Genomic DNA, 24,058 nt, shown 5'->3' with positions numbered 1-24,058 from the left:
TTTCTAAATTCCAACATGTTTCTTATATTTAGACAACCAACATTTGTTTACTGTTTCCAGTTTCTGGATTTTGCAATGAGAGTGAAACTTTGACATCAATTGCAAACAAACTGATAACTTCCATGTAGCAATAGTATAGGTTGCAATGAGAGTGGAGCTCTGACAGTAATTGAAAACAAACCGATGGCTCCCATGTGGCATAGTAGCAATACTAGAGAAAAAAATAAAAAAAAAAAAAAGACAGAAGTTTGATTGCAACCAAGTCCAAGCATTGTACCAATAAACTCAGCATAACAGATCATTTGGACTAATTCATCAAAAAAAAACAGATCATTTGGACTATACACAATGTTATAAAGGCACAGGCTCGATTTGAACGATAAGAGTTTATGAACGATGACCACTACCCAGTAAGTGACCAAGTTCAACATCACAGAAATTGATGAAGTTAGAACTTCAGGTGAAAATATTGAATTTCTTGGTACATGTTAAACAAAAAAGAAAAAAAGTAAAAGAAAAGAAAAAAGAAAGATAGAGAAGTTAACTCCAAAGCTATATACATAGTCATAAAAGCATTGTTCAACATTGCAAACCAAACCCATCTTGATGGGTGCAGTAGGAAATAAGTTTACATTACCAAGGAGGATTAGAACCCTCCCTTACTGATGGTGACCTTGACCCAAAGCTCCCATCTCTTCCAAACCTTGTCAAGCTCCTTCCCGCTTTTGGAGTCCCTACGCTGGGGCTCACACCCCGATAGCTGGCACGAAGAGTTTCATCCACAGAACGTGAAGATTTTGCAATAGCATTCCGAACAAACTTCTGAGCAGCAGGAGAAAGTGTCCTAACACTTGGACTTGCACTCCCACCTCTAACTGGTGAAGGCAATGGTGGTTTCTGAAACATGTTCGACCTCTCTCTCAATTTTCGAGCAGCCTCCCTTGACAATGAGTGGGCCTTAACATCTCGTGAAGGTGGATTTGGGATTCTAAAATGCGGACCATCACTACTACCCCCAATACCTACCGGTGTTTCCTCTGGTTCCAATCTCAAAGGCGTCCCTTCAATCTCCCCCCATGTGATGAAAGGCGACTCATCAACACCTGGTGCAGGAGAAGGTGTTTTAACAAAGCTATATCCATTTTCAGCTCTCTTGCCTGATTCAACATAAAATCGGTTAGGAGTCCTTCTTAAGTCTTCCAGATCATACTTCTTTGACTTCTCTGCTTCTCTATCTGACAAGGGTAGAGGGACCGGGGTCGCTCCAGCAACAGGCGTATAAAGTACTGCAACTGTGTCCTCCTCTTTCGGCTTAGAATCCAACACTTTGCCATGGAAACGGGTATTTACACGATTAATTTCCTTAGTCAGGCCCTTAATCCTCTCTGCCCTCTCCGCCTCTGTCAATGGGGCTTCACCCCTATCCGCTGGGTTATACATTAAGAGGTTTTTTGCAGCATATTTCCAACCTTCTAACGTACTCGGAGGCTGATCAGATGTTCCATAGCCATCAGTAATCCGATCCTTCTTCTCAGTTTCCAGCGTTTTAAGTTGTTCCTTCTCTCCTTCAGTCAAATACCCAAACCTCTCTTTCCTCTTTCGATTAACCTTCTCCATTATCTTCGAGAAACTATCATTGTCTTCACTCGTATAGCGCCGGAAAAATTCATCCAGCGTCAACGAAACATCAACCGAATCATCACCAGATTCTCCTACGGCGACCGGCAAATCTCGCGGCAATTGAGCAGGGGTCTTATCGAATTCAAACGGAGTGGACGTCGAAAAGAAACTTGATCCGGGTGTTCGCAAATTAGAACCAGGAGTTTGAGTTCGAGTCCTACTTTCTGCGTCAGAATTGGAAACCTTGCCAGCCCGCCGCTCCAAGATCTTTAACTGGGCATCGCGCATTTGGACAGGATCACCGCTCCGAACGGCTTCCAACCAGTCGAGACGGTCCCTGAGCTTTGGAATGTCGGGGAAGAAATCACGCTCGATGATCTTCTCAATCGCTTCGACGTATGTGTCTTCATCGAGAACTGCGGGATCCTTTTTAGGGTTTCTAGCAGGGATTAGGTCATTAGGAGTTTGAAGGGATTTCTCAGAGAGAGATGGAGAAGGAGAGGAGATGCGCCGAGGAGAATGACCCGGAGAAAAAAGCATGGTTCTCGAACAACAACGGAAGAATCGTTAAGATTAGGGTTAAGAGTTGCAGAAGCTTAAACCGTAGACGCAGGGGAAGGAAAAACAGAGATCGCGTATATAGATTATGCCAGACTGCCAGTTTGGAAGATAGAAGCGTAACGACTCACGACTTTCCAAAGTGGGCTCCACGGGGAGGACTCCCAACATTGTCATTATAGGTCACTTCAGCCGTATATCGGGAGCATCTCCTTTTGTCTTCTAAGAAGAAATATTCCTGATGTACGACTGTGATGCTTTATAGGGACACGGAGCGATTATTGGGAGAAGATCCGAACTCGGACCCACACGGACAGCATATTTACAGCTATATTTGGTGAATGAACATTTAATAACCGTTTCGGGGGAGAGTCGGTTGAAACGCAGCGCCTTCTGGCGTTTATTGTTAATTACATTTTTCATATTATATGTTCTATTTTATTTTATTTATTTTAGTTTATTAATGATCAAATGTTATAATTTTTGAAAACTTAAGCATTAATAAATATATAAAATTAGGTTATAGTCATAATTAAATTAATCTATAATTAATATTTTAGTAATAATTAAATTAATGTAAGTTCAAACTCAAAGTTCAAGACTTTGGATTAGGCTTGGATTGATTTTATCATGACCCAGCCCACCCAAATTGGATGCATCGTGACATTTATAATTGGATTGAACCAAATCAAGTGCAACCCATGCATCTATTATTTTTTGGTTTTTTTAACTATTTTTACGTAATATTGAAGCCAAAGCAGCTATGAGGATGGACTACCCCCATTGTGTGCCCACTGAACCAAATTTTGATGGTATATTAACAATTTTTAAGGTTGCTTGGCCTAGTCCAACCCACACCTCAAGTGTAATAATATTTGTCCGAGCCTACGACATGGACAGGCTTGCCTGTATTAATTATAAAAATATGATTTTTTACAAATTAAAATTGTTATTTAATTTTAGTCTATTTAAAAAATATATAACATATATATACATACCATATGATAACATATATATATATATATATATATATGTTAATATTAAATTTGTTATCTATATGCATATAACTTCCAAGTTGAGCTTCGGGTTGCTTAGCTTGGCTTGTTGGGCCCTATCTGCTAAGGCTATCATTAGACTCCGAAAGTTCAATACCTAATTGGACTTTGAATCCGATTTAGATTTGAATGTTACAACTTAAATCTAATTACAATTCGATTGGATGTGGATTTAACCCCATCCAATTTGATTAAAATCCATGTCTAATAAAAATTATTATTATTATTATTATTATTATTATTATTATTATTATATATAGTATAATTATGTATACATATAGATATTATCTGTAATTATATAGAATTTATAATTAATAAATTTAGTATTTTATATTTATATGCATTTATTATACATATATACTTTAAAATTCAAATTGAACATAATAATAATCAAATGTTGATGCATATCTATAAATTTCATAATCGGATGTCGATGTGGATATAGTTGGATATGAATTGAGTATGATTTGTTTACAACCCTATTGCCACATTATGTGTGGGTTTGGTGCAAATTTGAGCTAAACTTAGCTCAAAAAAAAAAAAAAAAGTTGCTTGAGCCTAAAAATATATAGGTCAAGTCAGGTTGGGCTAAGTTATAAATGATTTGGTACTGTTTATTATTAATTTTAATTACCCTATCAATACTAAGTCTAGTTAGTTTCTAGATAAATTTGCTAAAACTTAATATTTGTTATTAACTAAGTTATAAATGACCATCTCTAAGTAGAAGGATTCTTATGGCATTTTTAATTGGGTCATTATTAGATTTATTATTTTTTTATAACATATGCAATGCAAATAATTTATTTTATTATTTTTCATAACTATTTTACATTTTATTATTAATTTTAATTATCATATTAATATTAATTATCTTTAAATAAAAGCACACGCACACACACACTAATAGGACCAAGCAAGATCTTTTATTTTTTTTTATTCATTGGGCTACACAATGGGGGTATGCCATCCCCCATAGTTTGGATTGAATGTTATCTAAAAATAGTTATAAAACCCAAAAATAACGCATGCATGGGGTATACTTTGTTTGGTTTAGTCCAACTATGAATGTTGATAATTGAATTAGACCTACTTGGATACGATTTGAGTTTGATCCATTTATGGTTCCACTACCCACATTATATATGGGCTTGGTACAAATCTGAACTATACCTAGCTCAAAAGAAAATAGTTGCTTAGGCCTTAAAATATATAGGTCTAGCAAAGTTGGGTGAAGTTATAAATGATTTGTTACTTTTTATTATTTATTTCAATTTTCCTATCAATACTAATTTTTATTAATTTTTAAATTTTAATAGTTTCTAGACAAAACTTATTAAAATATAATATTTTTTATTAATTTTATATCCCTATTGTCGACATTATGTGTGGGCATGGTGTAGATTTGAACTTAACCTAGCTTAGAAGAAAATAGTTGCTTGAGCCCAAAAATTTGTAGGTTTAGATAGGACAGGCTAAGTTATAAATTATCATCCCTAAATAAGAGTCTTATGACATTTCTAATTTGGTCATTATTAGTTTTATTATTTTAATTAATATTTATAATTTTTATATGGAATGCAAATGGTTTATTTTATTATTTTTATAATTTGTTTACTTTTTATTCTTAATTTTAACTATCCTATTAATATTAAGTATCTTTAAATAAAATTAAATTGTATTTTAGTTTTTTAATTTGTAAGCTACTAATTTTTATTAGTTTTAGTAATTTTTTATTAATTATAGTTCTTAGGTTTCAAATTATATATAGATTACTATTACTATTATTTTTGTATGTGTTAAAGTATGTTTTATTGTGTATCACACATTATGAGCTTCTAAATGTATCAGAACCATTTTCAATAATGGGTCAATACAAACTCATTTATCTTGTCTTCTTCACATGAGTGATAAACATGCTCTATAATTTAAATTTTCATTAATTTTTTTATTTTTATATCATTTTTAATGGATCCTCTGTTTTATATAAGTCTCTTATGTAGCATGTACACTATGCACAGTAAAAGTCTCAATTCATAAAATGTATTAATTTTAACAATATTATTAATTAGGTAATTAAAATGTATTAATACAAAGTTATCTAATAAAGCAAAACACGGTATTAGTATTAGAACACAGGTTCCATGTGCAATATATAGAAGCCATGTTTAAATCATAATATTATTAAAACTATCAATTAATATGCTTTGTATTTAAATTTCTTATTTTTATTTGTGTTTATTAAGTTTGATTTTTAAGTGGAATTAAAATGTTTCTAATCAACTTTTTAAGGAAACCAAAGATAAATGTATTTTAATTTTTAGGTCTTGTCAATAGTTATTATTTTTAAATAAGAGCTTAGTGCATTTTTAAATTAATAATTTTTTAAAATATTTTTTTCACTTTGTTGTTTTATGTTTGATTGTTTAACCTTAACCTATTTAAATTATTTAATTTATTAATATTCTACTTTATTATGTTGTATTACTTGCTAAGAAAAAAATTATGTTGTATTGCTATCCTCATTCTCATTCTCTATCTTTCTTATATGTAATAATAACATGCATTGAAATAAGAGTATTCTTATCAAGCAAACTTTAGTAAGGTTTTGCCACATGTCTAGCAAGACCCTCTAGGGATAGAGTTTCCTTTTCCTGAGGATTCTCACATAACACGTATCAGCTACACCCTTTTATCATTTCATTGGTTCTCTCGTAGCCACATGTTGAGACTTGTGTTTGAATGTCTTTGTAAGTCGTCTTTAAAGCGTTTCACCATGGGTTTGTGTTATCATGTTATGCTTATCGCAAGTCTTTGATGGCTTTTTGTGCTCATCGTAGGTCTTAGATAGTGCTTTGCGCTCATTACAGGTGTGTAAGTCTCCTATTGCCTTAGTAGGGTATTGTCATACCATTGCAAAGGTATTTTGGCTACCCTGGTACCTGATGTGTTTATTTATCGTCTTACCCAGCTTGACCACGGTATTCTTTCTCATTTGAGATTTCCTTATGCAGATCTTATAGTATCAGTGATGATGAATTACATGTACTTATCCCCCTACTTATTAATAAGAGTATTCTTGTCAATAAGCATCCTATGTGATTTTCTTTGCTCGTATAGTGTCATGTAACTGTGATTAGGTGATTGAGAATGAGGAGTTGATTGATTTGTTACAGATTGGGGCTTAATGGGTGCAAAAGGAAAATAAACTTGGTGATTTTATACTCTATTGGAATGAGGGGCATGGTTGGGCCTACTTATTAAAATTGGACTTGACTTTGTTGTTTTGCCGACTTGCAGTTGTTTTCTGAGTTGTTTGAGTCATGTACAAAGTGTTGAAGGTGTAAGTGTTGCAGTTAAAATGCCTCCTCAAACGTTAAGTTTTTAACTGCAAAAATGAGATAAGTCCTTGAAATAAGGAATGCCAAATGCAGCCTTAGTCCAATCTGAATGGAATAGTCTAATAAATGTCCAAAAACACATTACTCATTCATTTGGGCATTTTAACAAAACACCTAGTGGTGCAGGAGGGGTTCCATAACGGCCCATTGGCATTTTCTTTTAAACTCAAACCTCCTAATTCACAAGTTTGAACCCAATTCACAACTCTAGGAGAGATGATGTCTCAAGACTGTCCTAATAGTAATTTTTCTTTGCATATAAATTTGGAGCATGACATACCAGGTTTTTATTTACTCCTCTCTCTCTCTCTCTCTCTCAAAACAGAAAAGTCCTCTTGACCACATATTAATAATTTGGTGTTGAGGTTAGGTGTGTTGACATGACATTGGCTAAGGAAGAAACCATTTATAGCATGGTATTCTCATGTGGGGTTGACCCAAAACATGGCATTGTAAAGTGCAATTCATTTGCCTCAACAACCATCAGGTGTAGAACCTTTGACTTAGCCTGGCCAGAACATTTTCAACCCAAACTAGTCTAGATTAAAACCGATTTAAGATATTTAACTAGAGAAAGTACAACCAGTGTACAAAAAAAGAAAGAAACAAAAAAATGAGAAAAAAATATTAAGGAATTTAATAGAAGTTGTTAAGAACTTTGCCCTCAACTTTATGTTTCTCTGTTATTTTTCTATGGAACCAAAATATCCTAAAATAAATTAATGGATGCTAAGATGACAAACTATAGAGAACACCATATTTAGAGCAATAATAAATGGGCCAAAGAAAAATTAGTTGAAATTTAGCAAGATGAGGGGTGGGGGTGGGGAGAATGACCAATTCTTAACAAATACATTAGAGTACTCTGGTAGTTTGGCGAAGTGAAAGTCTTTTAACTTCCAACTATTTGAAGACTATCAATGTGATAAGTACCAAGAAGCAAGCAAGAAAAAGGTACCCATCATATTTTCAATAGGAAGACTTACCATCTTCTATCAATTTGAATCACTCTGTAGTCTGGAAGGTTGTTAGCTGTATGGAAATGCTTATTTCATTTTTTATTATGAGTTATTAGTCAATCATTTTAATATCAATAAAACTCAAATTTCTTCACATGTTCTTTGAATCTGTATTGCTCAAAGGCGATGAACTCACTCTAATTACTGTAAAAAAAATTAGGGAAATTTTCATTTAAAGGGTGGTGATCCATCAAATTCAGATTTCAACAGTGGCTTCTTTGTCTTTCACCAAGGATGTTCATCACTTTAACTGATTAAATTGATTTTCCCTTACTTACCTTAACTGACTATCAACAGACTACTAAGTTGTTGATGTTCTAGGCATAGAATCCTAGCCTGAATCACTGTTAAATCCTTGTCCTGATCCTACTCTGATATCATGTCAGAACTGAACAAAATGTATGCTGAAACCCGAGAAGAGACATGTCAGATATCAAGTTGATACTAAACTAAACTAAACAAGAATGAACAACCCATGATCATTAATTAATTTTCATTTGAAATTTTGCAAGTAAAAAATAAAACAGAAATCCATTAGGAAATATTAGAAAATTTATATAATATTGTTTATGCTGATGTGGCAGGTATTCTTGTTAAACAAAACCTTACACATTGGCAAGCACCCCCCCTAAAGATTTCTGCATGTTGAAGAGTTTCAGCCTTAAAACCCCATTCTGGTCAAATCAAATTGCACTATAACCCTATGTGAACCCTCCTTTTCATAGTGGGAGAAGACACTGCAACATATTGGTGTTATTGGCCTTAGATAGGTACTTATTCTTTATTCTCAGCTAGTCTTTTCCAATAATTCTCTAAAAGTAAACTTTCCCTTCTTTCATGCCAAAGATGTTTCTTTTATCAAAGGTTTGGCATATTGGATAAAACAAATATTAATGGAGAAGAGTTTTTATAGACATGAAAAAGACCCCTAGCCTAATGCTTTACAATATACCACCTTCCAAACCCAGAAGATAGTACTATCTATCTTCAATTTAGAACTTAAACACTTCAGGAGCAAGTGTCCAGACATTTAATAAAAAACCACAAAGATATGATAAATGTCTATGAGACTTTTTGAGAACTCTTCTATTTTTCTCCTTCCAAACAGCCCAACATATGCATAAGGAACCAAAGACCATAGAAAAGCACCCCCTAGGTCCCATAGAGCCAGAAGGCCAAGACTTAATTGCTTCCCACATTGTGAAGGATGAGATCACAATATCTAAAGATAGAGCTAAAGAGCTTCTAAAGGATATGGATCCATGATAAAGGGAGAGGAATAGTGATTAGGTGCGCACATGGATTGAACTGAGGTAAGTTTAAGCTTGACTGGTTTATATTATAAGGCAGCAATGTTAGGCCCAAGTCTAGGTCAAAACCAGGTAACTATGGTGGGATTTCCTTATTGGCAACTAACTATGTTGGGTTTATCTTGTTATCATTGACAACTGAAAGTCCAAATTCCATCCTCTTGTATACTAGACCTAAGTCCTTGACTTAATCATGTCTGGGCATGGATCCAGTTAGTCCTATCCAGCATTTAAGGCTATTATCCAATGTTGGTCCCAACTATCCAGGGAATTCGGAGAGTGGGCTGGATATGGACATAAAATTTGGCATTTTCTTGCATGAATTGACCATTCTCATACTTTGTCTTGTGTTCTCATGAAGTGGTGCTACCCATCATATGTGCATTTCAAAATGTGAGAACCAGTTAGGTTTGAGTCTACACGAGGTTTACCAATGTGATATTGGTCTGTAGAATGGCAACATGTTGAGGCCCTTTATCTGCAAATCCTGCTACTGCACTGCCAGAAATTATGGTCAATGGCCTACAAAATATCCCCAAAACTTCAAGCTGATTTGACTTGGTGCAAGCAACCTCAGTGCATGTCTGCCATGTGTATGTTTGTGCCATTGGTTGTCAATTCTTGAGGTCCATTGCTTCCTTCATCCAAATTCAGTGTTCTCTTCAAATTGGAAGGTGGAAATGGTCCTTTCAAGTATCAAATTTATAATAATATTGAAAATATGTAAATAAGATGTAAATTGTGTTCACAGATCAGTACCGATAATTAGGAAAAGATGAAAAAGGTATATATGAATGGATAAGATACATTTGGCATTACTATATTCTTTCTTAGTTCTAATTTGTTCTATTAAATGAAATGATTGCTTATCATGTGCACTAGCACGACCTCATTTTATTTTATTTTTGTTTTTTTTTTGAATTCTTTTGCTTTTAATATCAAAGTTACACCTACTAATGTTTATGATTTATCTGTAGTCAGTAAATGTGCTAGGGTCTTTGATCACCATCTTCAGCCCATTGATTGTTATTGGCAACATAAATCCTCCATTTTTAATAAAGAATAGGATTCTCTTTAATGTCAACAGATCTCCATCTTCTTTATACTTACTTTCTTTACTCTTTGTCAGACTATCTATCGACGGTTTTCTTCATATGAGGACTCTGAAGATTTTAAGGAAGATGTGAGGTAATTTAGTATTTCATATGATGAAGATATTGGGGAAGTTTTTCTCTTATTTCTAGTTTCTATAGATAAGGCTGTCAATGGGTTGGATCATGATCAGAATCCAATCAAGTCAAATTCTAAATAACCAGCTTGCACCAGCCTTCTCTACCCTGTCAATGCCAGGCGGCCAGGCCAATGAATGGTGAACATTAATTAATTGTGTGCTGAAAACAACATTCCATTAGCACAAATAGCTGCGGGTTTGAAAATTTTTTATAAGAAAAATACTATATAATTCCAAATATCATCTTTTGCTCTCTCTACACAAAATATCATCTTTTTTGGTAATGAGCTACACAACCCAGGTAATGAGCTACTAATCCTTAGACACTCCAACCCAGGTGAAGTCAGGGTTCAATTTTAGGTCTCTACTACAATTCCGTTCTGTGAGATAGAACAGTTGCACATCTATACTTACTATATATATAATCCAAGGTTGTCCACATCATATACCCTCCCTTGCTTCCATTCTCCCTTTCCCATATTCTCCTTAAAGTGTCTCTCCTTGCTTCCATTATCTTGGTTATTTCATTAACTCTCTCTCTCTCTCTTTCCTTTCCCTTACCTAAGCCTCCCATCAAGTCACGTGGCAAGCCCTCCAATGAAGTCAAATTCATGTTAGAGAGGGAAATTTCCCCAAACAGCTACATATAGACAGAAAACTTCCCCAATATATGATTTCTGTTTGCTGGAATACAGTTGTTGAAGGAGAAGAGAAGAAGTAGAAGAGGAAGATTTGAGAATGGCGGCAATAAAAATCTCTCAGCCAACCCTACTCTATTATAAATAAGTGTATTACATAATGTTAAATAAATAGACTAGAATGCCCTTGATTAGTGATGGGACACCTAGACAAATAAAACACTAAATAAGATTAGGCCCAACAACTAATGCCCAACAACTAATGACTTAAAACCCAACAAAGATAAGCATACATATTAAGACAATCGAACCAACACTCGCCCTCAAGCTAAGCATGGATATCAATCATGTTTAGCTTGCCAAGTAAGTCCAAGAATTTTATTGAAGCTAGCCCTTTAGTTAAAACATCTGCGACTTGCATCTCGGAGGGAGTATAAGGAATGCAGAGTTCTCCTGAGACTATTCTTACTCTGACAAAGTGGCGGTCTATCTCAATATGTTTCGTTCTATCATGTTGCATTGGGTTATTTGCAATGTTGATGGCAGCCTTGTTGTCACAGTACAACCTGAGAGGGTATTTGATCTTTGTTCCAAGTTCACCAAGAAGGATCTTAAGCCATAGAAGTTTAGCAACACTATGAGTCATAGCTCGATATTCAGCCTCTGCACTTGATCTAGCAACCACATTTTGTTTTTTACTCCTCCATGTAACTAGATTTCCTCCAAAAAAGGTGCAGTACCCGGAAGTGGACTTCCTGCCCCCAACAGAACCAGCCCAATCTGCATCAGTATATGCTTCAACTTCAATTTTATTGTGTTTTCTGAATAGAATCCCTTTCGTCGGGCAAGTCTTCAAATATCTGAGAATCCTTTCCACAACTCTCATGTGAGGGATTTTAGGAGAGTGCATGAACTGACTGACAACATGTACAGCATAAGTAATATCAGGGCGAGTGAGGGACAGATAAATCAACTTCCCCACTAGCTTTTGGTATCTCTCTTTATCAAGGTAGTCCTCTCCTACTGATTCCTGTAGACCATGGTTCTGCTCTATTGGAGTATCTGCTGGCCTACACCCCATCATACCTGTCTCTTGTAGAAGATCAATGACATATTTCCGCTGACATATATAGATGTCCTCTTTTGACCTAGCAACTTTAATCCCAAGGAAGTATCTCAACTGGCCCAGGTCTTTGATCTCAAATTCAGCAGCCAAGAACTCCTTTAGTCTTTTAATCTCTTCCTGACCATCCGCTGTAATCACCATATCATCCACATAGACAATAAGTATTGTAAGTTTGCCATTTTTCTTCCTTATGAACAAGGTATGATCTGCCCCACTTTGAGTGTAACCCCCTTTCTTCATGGCCCCACAAAGCTTCTCAAACAAAGCTTGAGGAGACTGCTTAAGACCATATAATGCTTTTCTCAGTCTACACAACTTCCTGCCAAATCCATAACTTGGTGGAGGATCCATGAATACCTCTTCATGTAGATCGCCATTTAGGAAAGCATTCTTCACATCCAACTGATGTAGCTCCCATGAGAAGTTTGCAGCCAATGACAATAGAACTCGGATTGTATTGAGTTTTGCTACTGAAGCAAATGTTTCTTTGTAGTCAATCACTTCTTTTTGAGTAAACCCTTTTGCTACAAGTCTAGCCTTGTACCTTTCAATGGACCCGTCCTCCCTATGCTTTACAGTGAACACCCACTTGCATCCAACAGTGCTTTTCCCTTTCGGTAGATCCACTAATTCCCAAGTCCTTGCTTTCATTAAGGCTTTCATTTTTTCGTTCATAGCCTCTTTCCATCTTGGGTCGGACATTGCCTCTGAATACCTAGTAGGGACATGTACAGAAAAAAGAGCAGACACAAAAGAACAATAACGAGGAGACAAATGTGAGTAAGACACAAAATCAACAACGGGGTGTCGGATAGTACAAGAATAGGTAGGCTTACAAAGGGCAATAGGAAAATCCAAGTCAGAGGGATGTGTGATAAGATTACCTGGAGTTGCTGAGACAGGTTGATCCGAGTCCAATTGGTTGTTGTCATGAGTTAGAGGACCCTTTTTCCTTCTGTTGTAGGTGATTCTTATATCTTTTTGTTGCTTGCTGGAGTCTTCTGTAACATCTGCAACATCACGAGTAGTAGCTGGTACAATGGAAGCCTCACTAGATTCACCCGGGATACCACAACTAGGAGGATCAGGAGGAGAAGATGGAAGATCCGAGGCTGAAAGAGGCACAAAGAATGAGGGAACAGAAGAATCTTCTTCCATCCCGCTAGTCTCCCCCTGAAGAGGATTCTGGGAAGAATGAAAATAGGATTGAGACTCAAAAAATACCACATCTTTTGTGACATATTTTTTCTTGGTGAATAGATCATAACACTTGTAACCCTTCTGTGTAGGAGAGTACCCCAAAAAGATTCCTTTCGTAGTCTTAGGATCTAGTTTGGTCTTCTTTGGATCCTTTACATGTATAAAACATACACAACCGAAGACTCTCGGTGGAAGAAAAAAGTCTGGAAGATGAGGGCAAAGGACAGAGAAAGGAGTTTTAATCCCCAATACATTGGATGACATTCGATTTATCAGATATGATGTAGTAAGGACTGCTTGAGACCAATAGTGTTTGGGAACCTTGTGCTGACATAGTAAGCCTCGAGCAGTCTCCAATAGGTGTCTCTATTCTTGCGCTCAGCAACCCCATTCTGTTGGGTGGTACTAGCACAAGATGACTGATGGATCATTCCAGCATCCTCCATAAACAGGTTCAAGGATCTTTCAAAATATTCAACAGCATTATCTGACCTGAATTGTTTAATTTTCTTGCCAAATTGTGTTTCAATCATTTTGTAAAATGCTATGGTTACCCGTGGCACTTCATCGCGTCTTTTTAACAAGTAGATCCATGTGCATTGAGAGTAGTGATCAATAAAACTGATAAAGTACCGAAAGCCATCAACAGAAATAAGGGGTGAAGGGCCCCAAACATCAGAGTGGACTAACTCAAAAGGAGCTTGAATTTCATTACTAGAAATTGGATAAACAGTTCTACATTATTTGATAGCTGACAGACTTCACAAACTAAATTTTGACTTGAAACACCTTTGAATAATTCCGGAAACAACACTTCTAATGATGAAAAAGGTAAATGACCTAGCCTAGCATGCCACAGATGTAACCTAGCTATTGACTCCACATTGGACTGACTATTAGTAGTAGATGTTTGTAAGGCCGAGCTGATGTCTGCATTAAGGTAGTAGAGACCTCCACACTCATGACCGCTCCCAATTGTTCTCTTCGTCAATTTGTCCTGAAAGACACAATGAGTAGGAAAAAAGGTTATGCTACAATTCAAATTCTTGGTAAACTTTGAAACAGATAAGAAATTTGAAGAAAGATTGGGAACATGCAAAATAGATTTAAGTGAGAAGTCCTTGCTTAGGTCATCCACCCCTTTCCCAGAGATGGTAGAGAGAGAACCATCAGCAACCCTCATCTTATCTTGGCCAGACAATAAATGATAGGAAGAAAATAGAGAAGACATATGTGTCATGTGGTTAGTTGCACTAAAAGCAGAGACAATACCTAATCTAGCAAGGGAGGTGGAAGCAAGAGAATTGGTTCTTAGACGGGCTAGTGCCCGACTAAGTACCTTTACCTCAGTAGTAGTGAAACCCAAGGACCCGTGTCCGGAGGAATTAGCAATCTATCCCATGGGAGAAGAAGTAACTGTGGATGAGTGTTTTGAGCTATCATCACTGTGACTAGCAACCAGATTCCACTTGCAGCTTGACCCTTCTGATGCTTCTTATCTTTCCTCAAAGCAGTTGGTTTCAGATGCGGATAGAGAACCCAACAAGTCTCTTTCACATGCCTTTCTCCTCCAAAGTGGGTGCACTTCAGATGCCTCTTGTCCGAATACTTATTCCTCTTTTGATTTGTAGAAATTAGGGCTGAATGTTCAACAGGTTGTTCAGCTGGCTTAATTTGAGTATCAACTTGCATTTCTTTTCTTCTAACCTCTTCATTCCTCACGTGGTAATAGACATGATGTAAGTCTGGCATTTCATCCCTTCCCAGAATTTGGGACCTTATGCCCTCATATATTGGATCTAAGCCAGCCAAAAATTTAAATGCCCTGCCCTCTTCAATTTGTTTGTCATGCCTTTCCTTGTCTCTGGCATTCTCCCAATCAAGAATAAGGTGATGATCTAGCTCTTCTCATAGTCCTTCTAAGGTAGCAAAATATGTTGCAATAGTCATATCCCCTTGCCTCAAGGCAGCAATGTCTTGATTCAGTCTATAAATTCTGGCATTATTTTTTCTCTGCCCATAAGTTTCAGACACTTTCTCCCATATCTTGGCAGCAATGGAGAAATGTTGAACAGTCCTAGCTACCCTTGGAGTCATTGAAGCAAGTAGCCAGAACAAAATAGTAGCATTCTCCTTACGCCAAACTGCATATTCCACACTACCCACTTCAGGTTCCTTCTTCAGCTCGTCCAAATAACCAGTGAGTTCCCGCGGTGTGATGAAGAGCATGGCTGAAACAGACCATTCTCTAAAGTTGTACTCATCCAATAACACATTAGTGATCTGTAGGCTGTGCAGATTTGGATTCTCCAGATTAGGAGACCTCACACCAGTCTTAACATCTCTAGAAGACACTTCCCCAGATATAGAAGACATCTTCTCCTACTTGCAAAGATCAAAGCTGTGAACACAATATACAGAAAGCTGCTTCAGACTTACGGAACTTGTTGCACTGCAAACTCAGTCCTGAGAACCCGTAACAAAGCTGAAACCACGAGCACCACACGGCTGCACTGTGCTCTAACCACTGCTGTCGCAGGCTGTAATCTATTGTGTTGACTTCTGCTGTGTTCTAATCACTGCTGTCGCAGACTGTAATCTCCCCTACGACCAGTTCTAGGACTGCCGCAATCAGTCCTCCCACCTAGATTTGTTCAACACAGATCTCTCTTAGCCGAATGGCTACAATCTGCTGTATTGAGTCTAGTGGGGCATCAACTTCTGGGACTAACTCCCCTTGGGCCCTACAACCAAGGAAAAACCTAGATGTAGGTCCTACTGTGTTCTACGACCAACCCTGGGGTTTCTTTGCAGCCACCAAGATAGAAAAGAAAAAAAAGAGAGTTAGAAGAGGAGCGGCGGCTCTAACCAGGTGAAAGATTAGAGCTCTGATACCATGTTTGCTGGAATACAGTTGCCGAAGGAGAAGAGAAGAAGAAGAAGAAGAGGAAGATTTGAGAATGGCGGCAATAAAAATCTCTCAGCCAACCCTACTCTATTATAAATAAGTGTATTACATAATGTTACATAAATAGACTAGAATGCCCCTGATTAGTGATGGGACACCTAGACAAATAAAACACTAAATAAGATTAGGCCCAATAACTAAGGCCCAACAACTAATGACTTAAGACCCAACAAAGATAAGCATACATATTAAGACAGTCGAACCAACAATTTCCTTCTTCCCTTCCCTTCCCTATAGGGAAATTGGAGAACCGAGACTCTTCCCTTGTTTTAGAGAGATCCAAATTGGGTACTCAGCTAATATTCAACATTTTTTGTCTAAGACGTTGCAAAGATGTTAATTACAAAAAGCAATAATTTTTGCCGTCACTTAGAACTGAAAAACAAATACAGGAATAAGAGTGTAACCCATCTCCCCACCAGGTATGTCCTTTTTTATACATTAAAATACATCTGCTTCTACGCATTGAAAAGAGTTAAAAATTCAAACATTCCCTTTTGAACACGGTGGCCTATAAGCAGCCCTAGTGATAAGAGTTTCAGAACTTTCATCTTAGCATTGGGTTCTAAAGTTTGTTTTTTTTTTTTTTCAAAGCCTGGGTTGATTATACACATTAAAAAAAGACTTCCAATGAATTCACCATTTGAGAACATCAAATACATTTGTAGAGGCAAACAAATAAAATAAAAACAAAAACAAAAACAAATATATATATAAATATATATATATATATATATATATATATATATGTAACATTATGGAACAAACAGAAAAACAAATAAAAATTGAATGCACTCACTATTGAATGATTAGGTATTCAGACTTTTTTGGGAGAGCTAAATACTTGAAAACATACTTTGCTGTGCCATTCAAGTGAAACGAATGGAGCAGATTATTCCTTCAATAAAAACCATGTGTTGTTCCCTCCAATTAACTCAGTTGACGTATATCAATCGAGCAGATGAATGAGGATGATGCTGAACCCCTTTCTTGTCTATCTTCAATCAGAACCTGACCTATTTATTCTCAAAAGAACGAAAACTTTAAACCTTTGGGATTAAGGGAAAACTCAAACTTTGTGTTTGTACCCAACTAGAAGAGGAAGGGGAGAGACGAAATCGGAAAGTGTAAACTAACTTTGAGATTAAGGGAAACTCCAAATAGAAGAAGGGATACTCCAAGGTTGGAGTATTGAAAACTCTAAGGGAACTCTGCGTTGAAGAAGACCTCCAAAGGGAAACACAATAAGGGGAAACTCAATAAGGGATACTCAAAGACTCCAAAGGGAAACGCAAACTACATAAGGAAAGGGGAGATTCCATGTTGAATAAAAAAACGGGGGAAGCAAGTCATGAAGACAACAATATTGGTGGTGCCACTTCTCAATTTTTTTTGTAATTTTTAACCGGTTCGATATTGGTTAATGGCCGGTCTAATTTATAAAACCGCCGGTATATTTGACTTTGTGCTTAATTTAGCTCAAAGTCGACGGTGTTGTTAAAACCGCCATCCTAGACATCTAGGCCGGTGCTTTTTCAAACCGCCGATTTAAAACCGCCGGCTAGCTGGTTTTTCTTGTAGTGAAGATTTATGATTTCCACCGGAGAGCTATAAACATTTAAAAGTACAACAACCCACACTCTATGCACCAATGGCTGCCCATGAATTGGCATCAATTCCAAGCTAGCACCTACCCCGACAGTACTTTGAGTCTAGAAATTCTGACCCTAGGCTGATCGGTCATTCTCCCAACAATGGAAGCATAAAATAGCGCCTCTACAAGAAAGACACGAAATTGCCTTCTTTAACATGACATAGAGGCATTTATTTTGCACCACCACTGGCCAAGTGCCTCTAAATCTACATATTCTAGTAGTGCTTCTTATATGTTTTGGAGTGGTTCCAACTTGTATAGAACTTATTGACCTTCTCCTGTACTGCATCATCTTTCCTAGGGTGGGGGGAATTTGTCCTTGGATTCAAATCATCATCTGATTGATCTCCAATATATAATACCAAGTGTTTGACATTGAAAACATCATGGGTACGTATATGGCTGGGGGTAGCTTTAATCTGTAAGCATTCTCATTAATGACTTCAACTATCTCGTATGGTCCAACCTTCCTTAATGCTAGCTTTTCACGTTGCCCAACTGGTAGGTGTTCCTCTATTAAAATGACCCAAACACTGTCACCTGCATCAAATACTACTTTCCTCCTATACGTATTAAGATGGGTCTTTGAAAACCAACTTTGTAAATGTTTAATCAATTAGTCTGAATCTCATATTGGATCACAGAGCCATTATATCCATTTCTCAATCAAAATTTTTGTAGTGTAATCTAGCCATCTAGGACATGAAAAAACTTATCTAATGACCTTATAAAGGACATAAAAGTAAGAGGTGAAGGAAGTGATCACACATACTATTAAACAATAACTTAAGTTCAACTAATTAATGAACCAAAAATGTGAAACATTGAGCTTACAAGTACGAGGTTACACAATAGAGAGCTCAAAAGAATGCACTTCATGGTTCAAAAAAATTTTGATAAAAGGAAAAAGGGGAAATTATAAAAAGAAAAGCAATCAGTGGTGAGTTATTTATACTAACATGAACAAGATTCAAAGGAATGCTCAGACATTGCTTAAGTGTCCCATGAAGACCCTTTGATGTTTGATGAGCATCTGCACTACTATTGGTTGATAAGTCACAAGTACTGTAGCTGTTACTCGAGTTGATTCATCAGAAGCTTTAGTTCCATTATTGTACTTTTTACTTTGACTATTGATACATCCACAAACAGAAGATGCAAGCTCATTGGCTCCAATCATTTAAAATAAACATTGACTTTAGACATTTCCAATTAATCCGAACCATTCATAAAGTTATTCGCGACCATTTAAAATATTTTAAAAATCTGAAATATGGTTTCATTAAACCACCCTATGATTTTGCTTGCATGGACCCTAGTCCAGAACTATCAAAATGGACTAAAAGCTAGAAAGATCTTACGTCACTTTTTAATTTCCTGAATTTTTGTTTCTAATATATTGGAACTTGGAAAGAATTGTGATTTCAAAAGCTACTGGAGAAGAAAGAAACTTGCAAAACTGATATTTCCACCTTGCTGCACCATTGGCTCCTAACTCCTAAGAAGAGACCCTATAGATCACCAATTCAACAGAAAAAAAAATGATGAATTAAGGTATCAATTTATAACTGAAAAGATAGTTGTATTTGTTCTTTGTGAATAAATTTATATAGATGATAATAAATTAAATATTTGGAACATGAGATCTTGCTCTTTGAAGCTTCTCTAACTGCATGAATAAGTTTTATCTTACTAGACTGAGACTCTAGCCGTTGTACATAAGCCAACAAACAGAAAATATTTACATAAAAAAGAAATGGATTTCTGGGGTTCTAGAGTATTCTCGGTTGGAATCTCCATGCTATTGCTAATTGATGGACATTATCCCCAATCTTTTCCATCCTCTTCAAAATTTCCTCAGCTAATTGATGGAGATCTATGCATTAAAGTTATAACTACTGAGGAATCATAGGTGTAATTGGATCTGCAATGAGTTCAATAGTTTGTTTCTAGGATTAAATCAATAGTTCATTCTTTAATAGACAAACAAAACCATCAAATAACATCTCACAAGAACCAAAAAACAAACCATAATAGTAAAATATTAAAAAAAGTTAAATATACATTCCAACAATAAAGCATCTCAATTAAATATCCTAAGCAATTGAATCCATAGCCTATGATTGACATGGCCACATCCTATAGAATCCAAACAATCTATCGAAAGCTGAAGGCATCATTAAGAAATGGGTAGAACTATCTCAATAGGTTTCTTGTCCACCTACAAACATGAAAAAGGACCAAAATTAAATAATTGATGAACAATAAATCAAAGCAAAAAATAAATAGTGTACCAATAAGTAATAATAAGTAGAAATCAAGTGTAATATACCTTTTGTTTTTCTTCACCCAATGAAGGAGATGAATCCAATCCCTTTTACAAATCAGAGCTTGAATAGTCTCTAGAGTCAAAGATGCACGGTAAGAATCAATTACCCTACCACCAGCATTGAATGTAGTTTCTGAAGCTAGTGTGGATATTGGAATGGCAAGAATCTCAATTGCCATCTTTGACAATACCCAATATTTCAAATTATTTGCCTTCCACCATTCCAAAGCATTAAACTCATAATGTAACATTTTTTCCTCACAAATATAAACACCTTCTTCAAGGTACAAATCCAACTTGCTTTACATAACTCATCAATTTTGACCATCCTGAATTTGTTGATGACTGGGAGTTGGAACTAGAACTTGTAAAAAACCTATTGCTACCATTCCTTTTAGTGGAGAATTGCTCACTGCTAGAAGCATTATAAGTAGTTACATATTCATCATAAAGCTGGTATAAAGCCCCTCGAACCTACTCAATGTTCCTTCTAAAGCTTCTCGATATATTTCTGGAAAACACATCGACCAACCTCAATTTACACCTCAAGTCCAAAATGGAAGCCATTGCCATTAATAGATTACATTCACTCCAATGCTTATCAAACTTCTCTTTCATCTTCCCAACCATCATTCGAATGAAATCATTTTCATCCATTAACTTTAAGTTCAAAATTTCCTCTATCCTATAGATCTCATCGAGGTGCAAATTAGAAATAGGATAGTCATTACCATAAATAATGTTGATAACTACATTGAACACTTCAAGTACCTTACATACTTTCTCCACTTTTCTCCATTTTTCAGGAGTTGTCAAGTAGTCATAATTGGGCTCCCTTTTTTTGAAATCTTAGAAACATACCTCTGAATTTCAAAGCACATGACAACATCTCAAAAGTTGAATTATAATAAGTAGGACAATCAATAACCAACTTCTTTGTACCTAATTGTAACTACTGTACAATTTCATAAAAAGATTTGTTTCCTACACTCAAACTGGTTAATGTATTTGACACTCTCACTCGCATTTTCTATGATGTAGCCAATTTCACCAAAACCATCTTGAACCAATACATTTAGAATTTATGCACAATATTGCACACGAAACAATTTTCCATCACAAAGAAATTTTCTATTCCTAGAAAATATCTCTCTCAAAAACCTCAAACATGAATCATTATATGATGCATTATCCATAGAAACTGTAAACACCTTATTCTCGAGGCCCCACTCATTTAAACACTTGTAAATTATATTTGCAATATCGACCCTTCAACGTGGTAGTGGGAACATGAACAAAATTGAGAACACGCTTTTATAACCTCCAATTGGCATCTATGAAGTGACTAGTTATCACCATATACTCAATCCTTTGGTTTTGTGACTTCCAAGGGTTTGTGGTTATGCTAATATTCGAAATACACTTTAAAAGATTTTTCAACTTCTTCTTTTGATCCTCATACAAAGTTACATAACCGTTCTTTAGTGACTTCTAAGAAATCTTCTCAAAAGCTGGAGTACACATCTTCATCATGAAAATAAAGCCTCCTCTCCCACTACAATAAATGGATGCTCATGCATAAGAACCCAATGATCAATTTCTTCTCTCATTTTGGAATGGTTGTACTTTGCGGCAACATTAGGATCTAAGAGAGGAGGACCTACAATTTTTGCATCAACATTGGAATTTACCGGTTGGAAGTTCAAGGTCATTTGCTACTTATGTTGTTTCTCAATTTTTAGAGCCACTTTTCTTGGTATGCTTGTTTTTAAATGCCGGCCCATATGACTTGTAGCTCTAGTAGATTCTGTAGATAATATACTCTTGCAATGGACACACTACACTTTCTTTGCTCTATCATCAAATTTTACCTCTTCGAACTCCAACCATACACCTGAAGTTTTTTGTCTTTTTGACTTTGTTATTGGACCATCTCCCTGAACTTCAATAGGACTCTGAGATCTAGTCTGAGTACCACTATGGTAGAAGGTGCACTTGCAATGGGATTGTTTGCATTATTTGCTATCTGACTTGTCTCATTTAGTGAGGAATCATTGATCGGTAGTGCCAACCATGGTGATAGGGGATGGACCAGACACAAAATGAGAGAGTGAGGGTCCTATAGAAGTTGAGGGAATATTTGTTGATGAAAAATTGTGATCATGAATGGGGATGACGACATCCCTACATTTCAAAATGGTTAGTTACCATTTGATCGTTCTAATCCTTAATATAAATTATTCAATATGCTAGGATAAGGATATTGTATACTATTAAAAAATTAAACTAAAAAGAATTAGAATGTTATATGCATGAAAGTGCAAATAGGTTGAGTATAGGTTCTGGTTCAGATTTGCACTACAGACAAACAAACCATGTGGCCCTTAGAAAATAAGCAACATTTTTAGGTAAATGTAAGTGACCCTTCTCTACTATCCTAATAACAGATTCCCTAGCTACTTGGTTTTGTCAAATATCATAATCTGGTTCAGATACCTAAACCCCCTTCTTCAGTTGGTAAATTCCATTCTTTAATTTTTAATTTTTTGTTTTAAAATTGTTACATCAACAAAAACAAAAAAAAAAGAAAAAAATGAAACATGTTCTTGAATTATGTTTTCTGTTTTGGGAAATAAAACTAAGTTGGTTTTGTTTAAAAAAACAATAATGGTTTTGAAATCATCAAAACAATGGTTTCTGAACAAAAATGAATTCTAGAGTACAAACATCATATGATCTATGAAACATGATATCAATTACCATAGGATGACATATTATTTAAACCTAATATAATTCAAGAACGCATTTTTAGGTTTCAGTTTTGGAAACAAACACACATAAAACTATTAAACTATACAAGAAAAATAATTCACATAATCACATTTTGGGACTTACAACACACCACCAAACCAAACAAAGCATCTCAATATCTATCTTCCATATTAACACCACATCGTCAGTCAAATTTGTATTGGCGGGTAGCAGGAAAATTTAATGCAGATGATGAATAGTTCTGGTTACAAGGAGAAGGTACCAATCCACATTCAAGAAGGCAGTGTGGTAAAGCTCAAAAAGATGATGGAAGAACTTGACATAGTTGAAAAAGCAGATCATAGGTTGGGTCATGAAAATACAAATGACATTGAAGAAAAACAAGGATAGTCTTTTCTCCAACTGATAATTAAAAATAGCACCAGAGATTTTTTAAGAATATTGTGTGGTAGGCTGACAAATTGTTTCTTTTTTCATGAGCTTGTGTAATTTATTTAAGAGTAGGACTCGGGTAGCATGGACGATGGTCCTTGTGGTTTTGGGTGTTACCTTTGAATGTTGGATGGTGGCCCTTGGGGTTACAAAGGAGCTGATTGGGGCCAATCACCAAATACAAATTAGTCCTTCCAACTTCCAAGTCCCAACTATAGAAAGGACAAAGAAGAAACCCAAATCAAGAAGAAGAAGAAGAAGAAGAGGAAGAAGAAGAAGTAAGAGCTGAGATTAAGAGTCTGAGACCATCGGGCATCGAGCATCGAGCGTCGTGCGTGGGGTGTTAGCTGTGAGAGGTGAGAATTGAGAACCTAAGATTGTCGGGCGTTGGCTGTGAGAGAGCTTGAGAGTTGAGGCCGAATCTCTAAGAGTCTGAAAGGTGAAAGGGTTCAATTGATCGAAGGGACGAAGGGTTTTTTCATTTGGTTTTCCCTTTTCTACTCTCTTAGATTTGGAAGTTAGAATAGGATGTGAATGGGACCACAATACATCTATATCCCCATTAATAACATTCATTCAAAGAGTATAATATATGCATAAATATTATATACACATAAATATACATATACTCTTTCAATATACATAAAGGCTCAACTAGGCTCGTGAGCTTAACGAGCCAAGTTGTGGAGTATTCGAATTTGGCTTGATTATGACACGAACTATATATAGAGCTCGAATTCGGTTT

At 36.0% G+C, this 24,058-nt stretch overlaps 1 protein-coding gene across 1 annotated transcript; it reads right to left on the bottom strand.

The window, feature by feature from the left end:
- Positions 1 to 247: 247 nt before the first annotated feature.
- Positions 248 to 2,331, bottom strand: LOC148874195 (DGCR14-like protein). Its single transcript, XM_088964551.1, has one exon. It carries the CDS (start codon positions 2,158 to 2,160, stop codon positions 634 to 636), a length of 1,527 nt encoding a protein of 508 aa, XP_088820677.1. The 5' UTR covers positions 2,161 to 2,331; the 3' UTR covers positions 248 to 633.
- Positions 2,332 to 24,058: the final 21,727 nt, after the last annotated feature.

This window comes from Nelumbo lutea, chromosome 1 (assembly GCF_056320005.1).
Source record: "Nelumbo lutea isolate HS-2025 chromosome 1, American lotus-T2T, whole genome shotgun sequence".
In the NCBI taxonomy this organism is placed as follows: Eukaryota; Viridiplantae; Streptophyta; class Magnoliopsida; order Proteales; family Nelumbonaceae; genus Nelumbo; species Nelumbo lutea.
The sequence above is the reverse complement of the archived record's forward strand: the minus strand, read 5'-3'. Positions and strand labels throughout refer to the sequence as shown.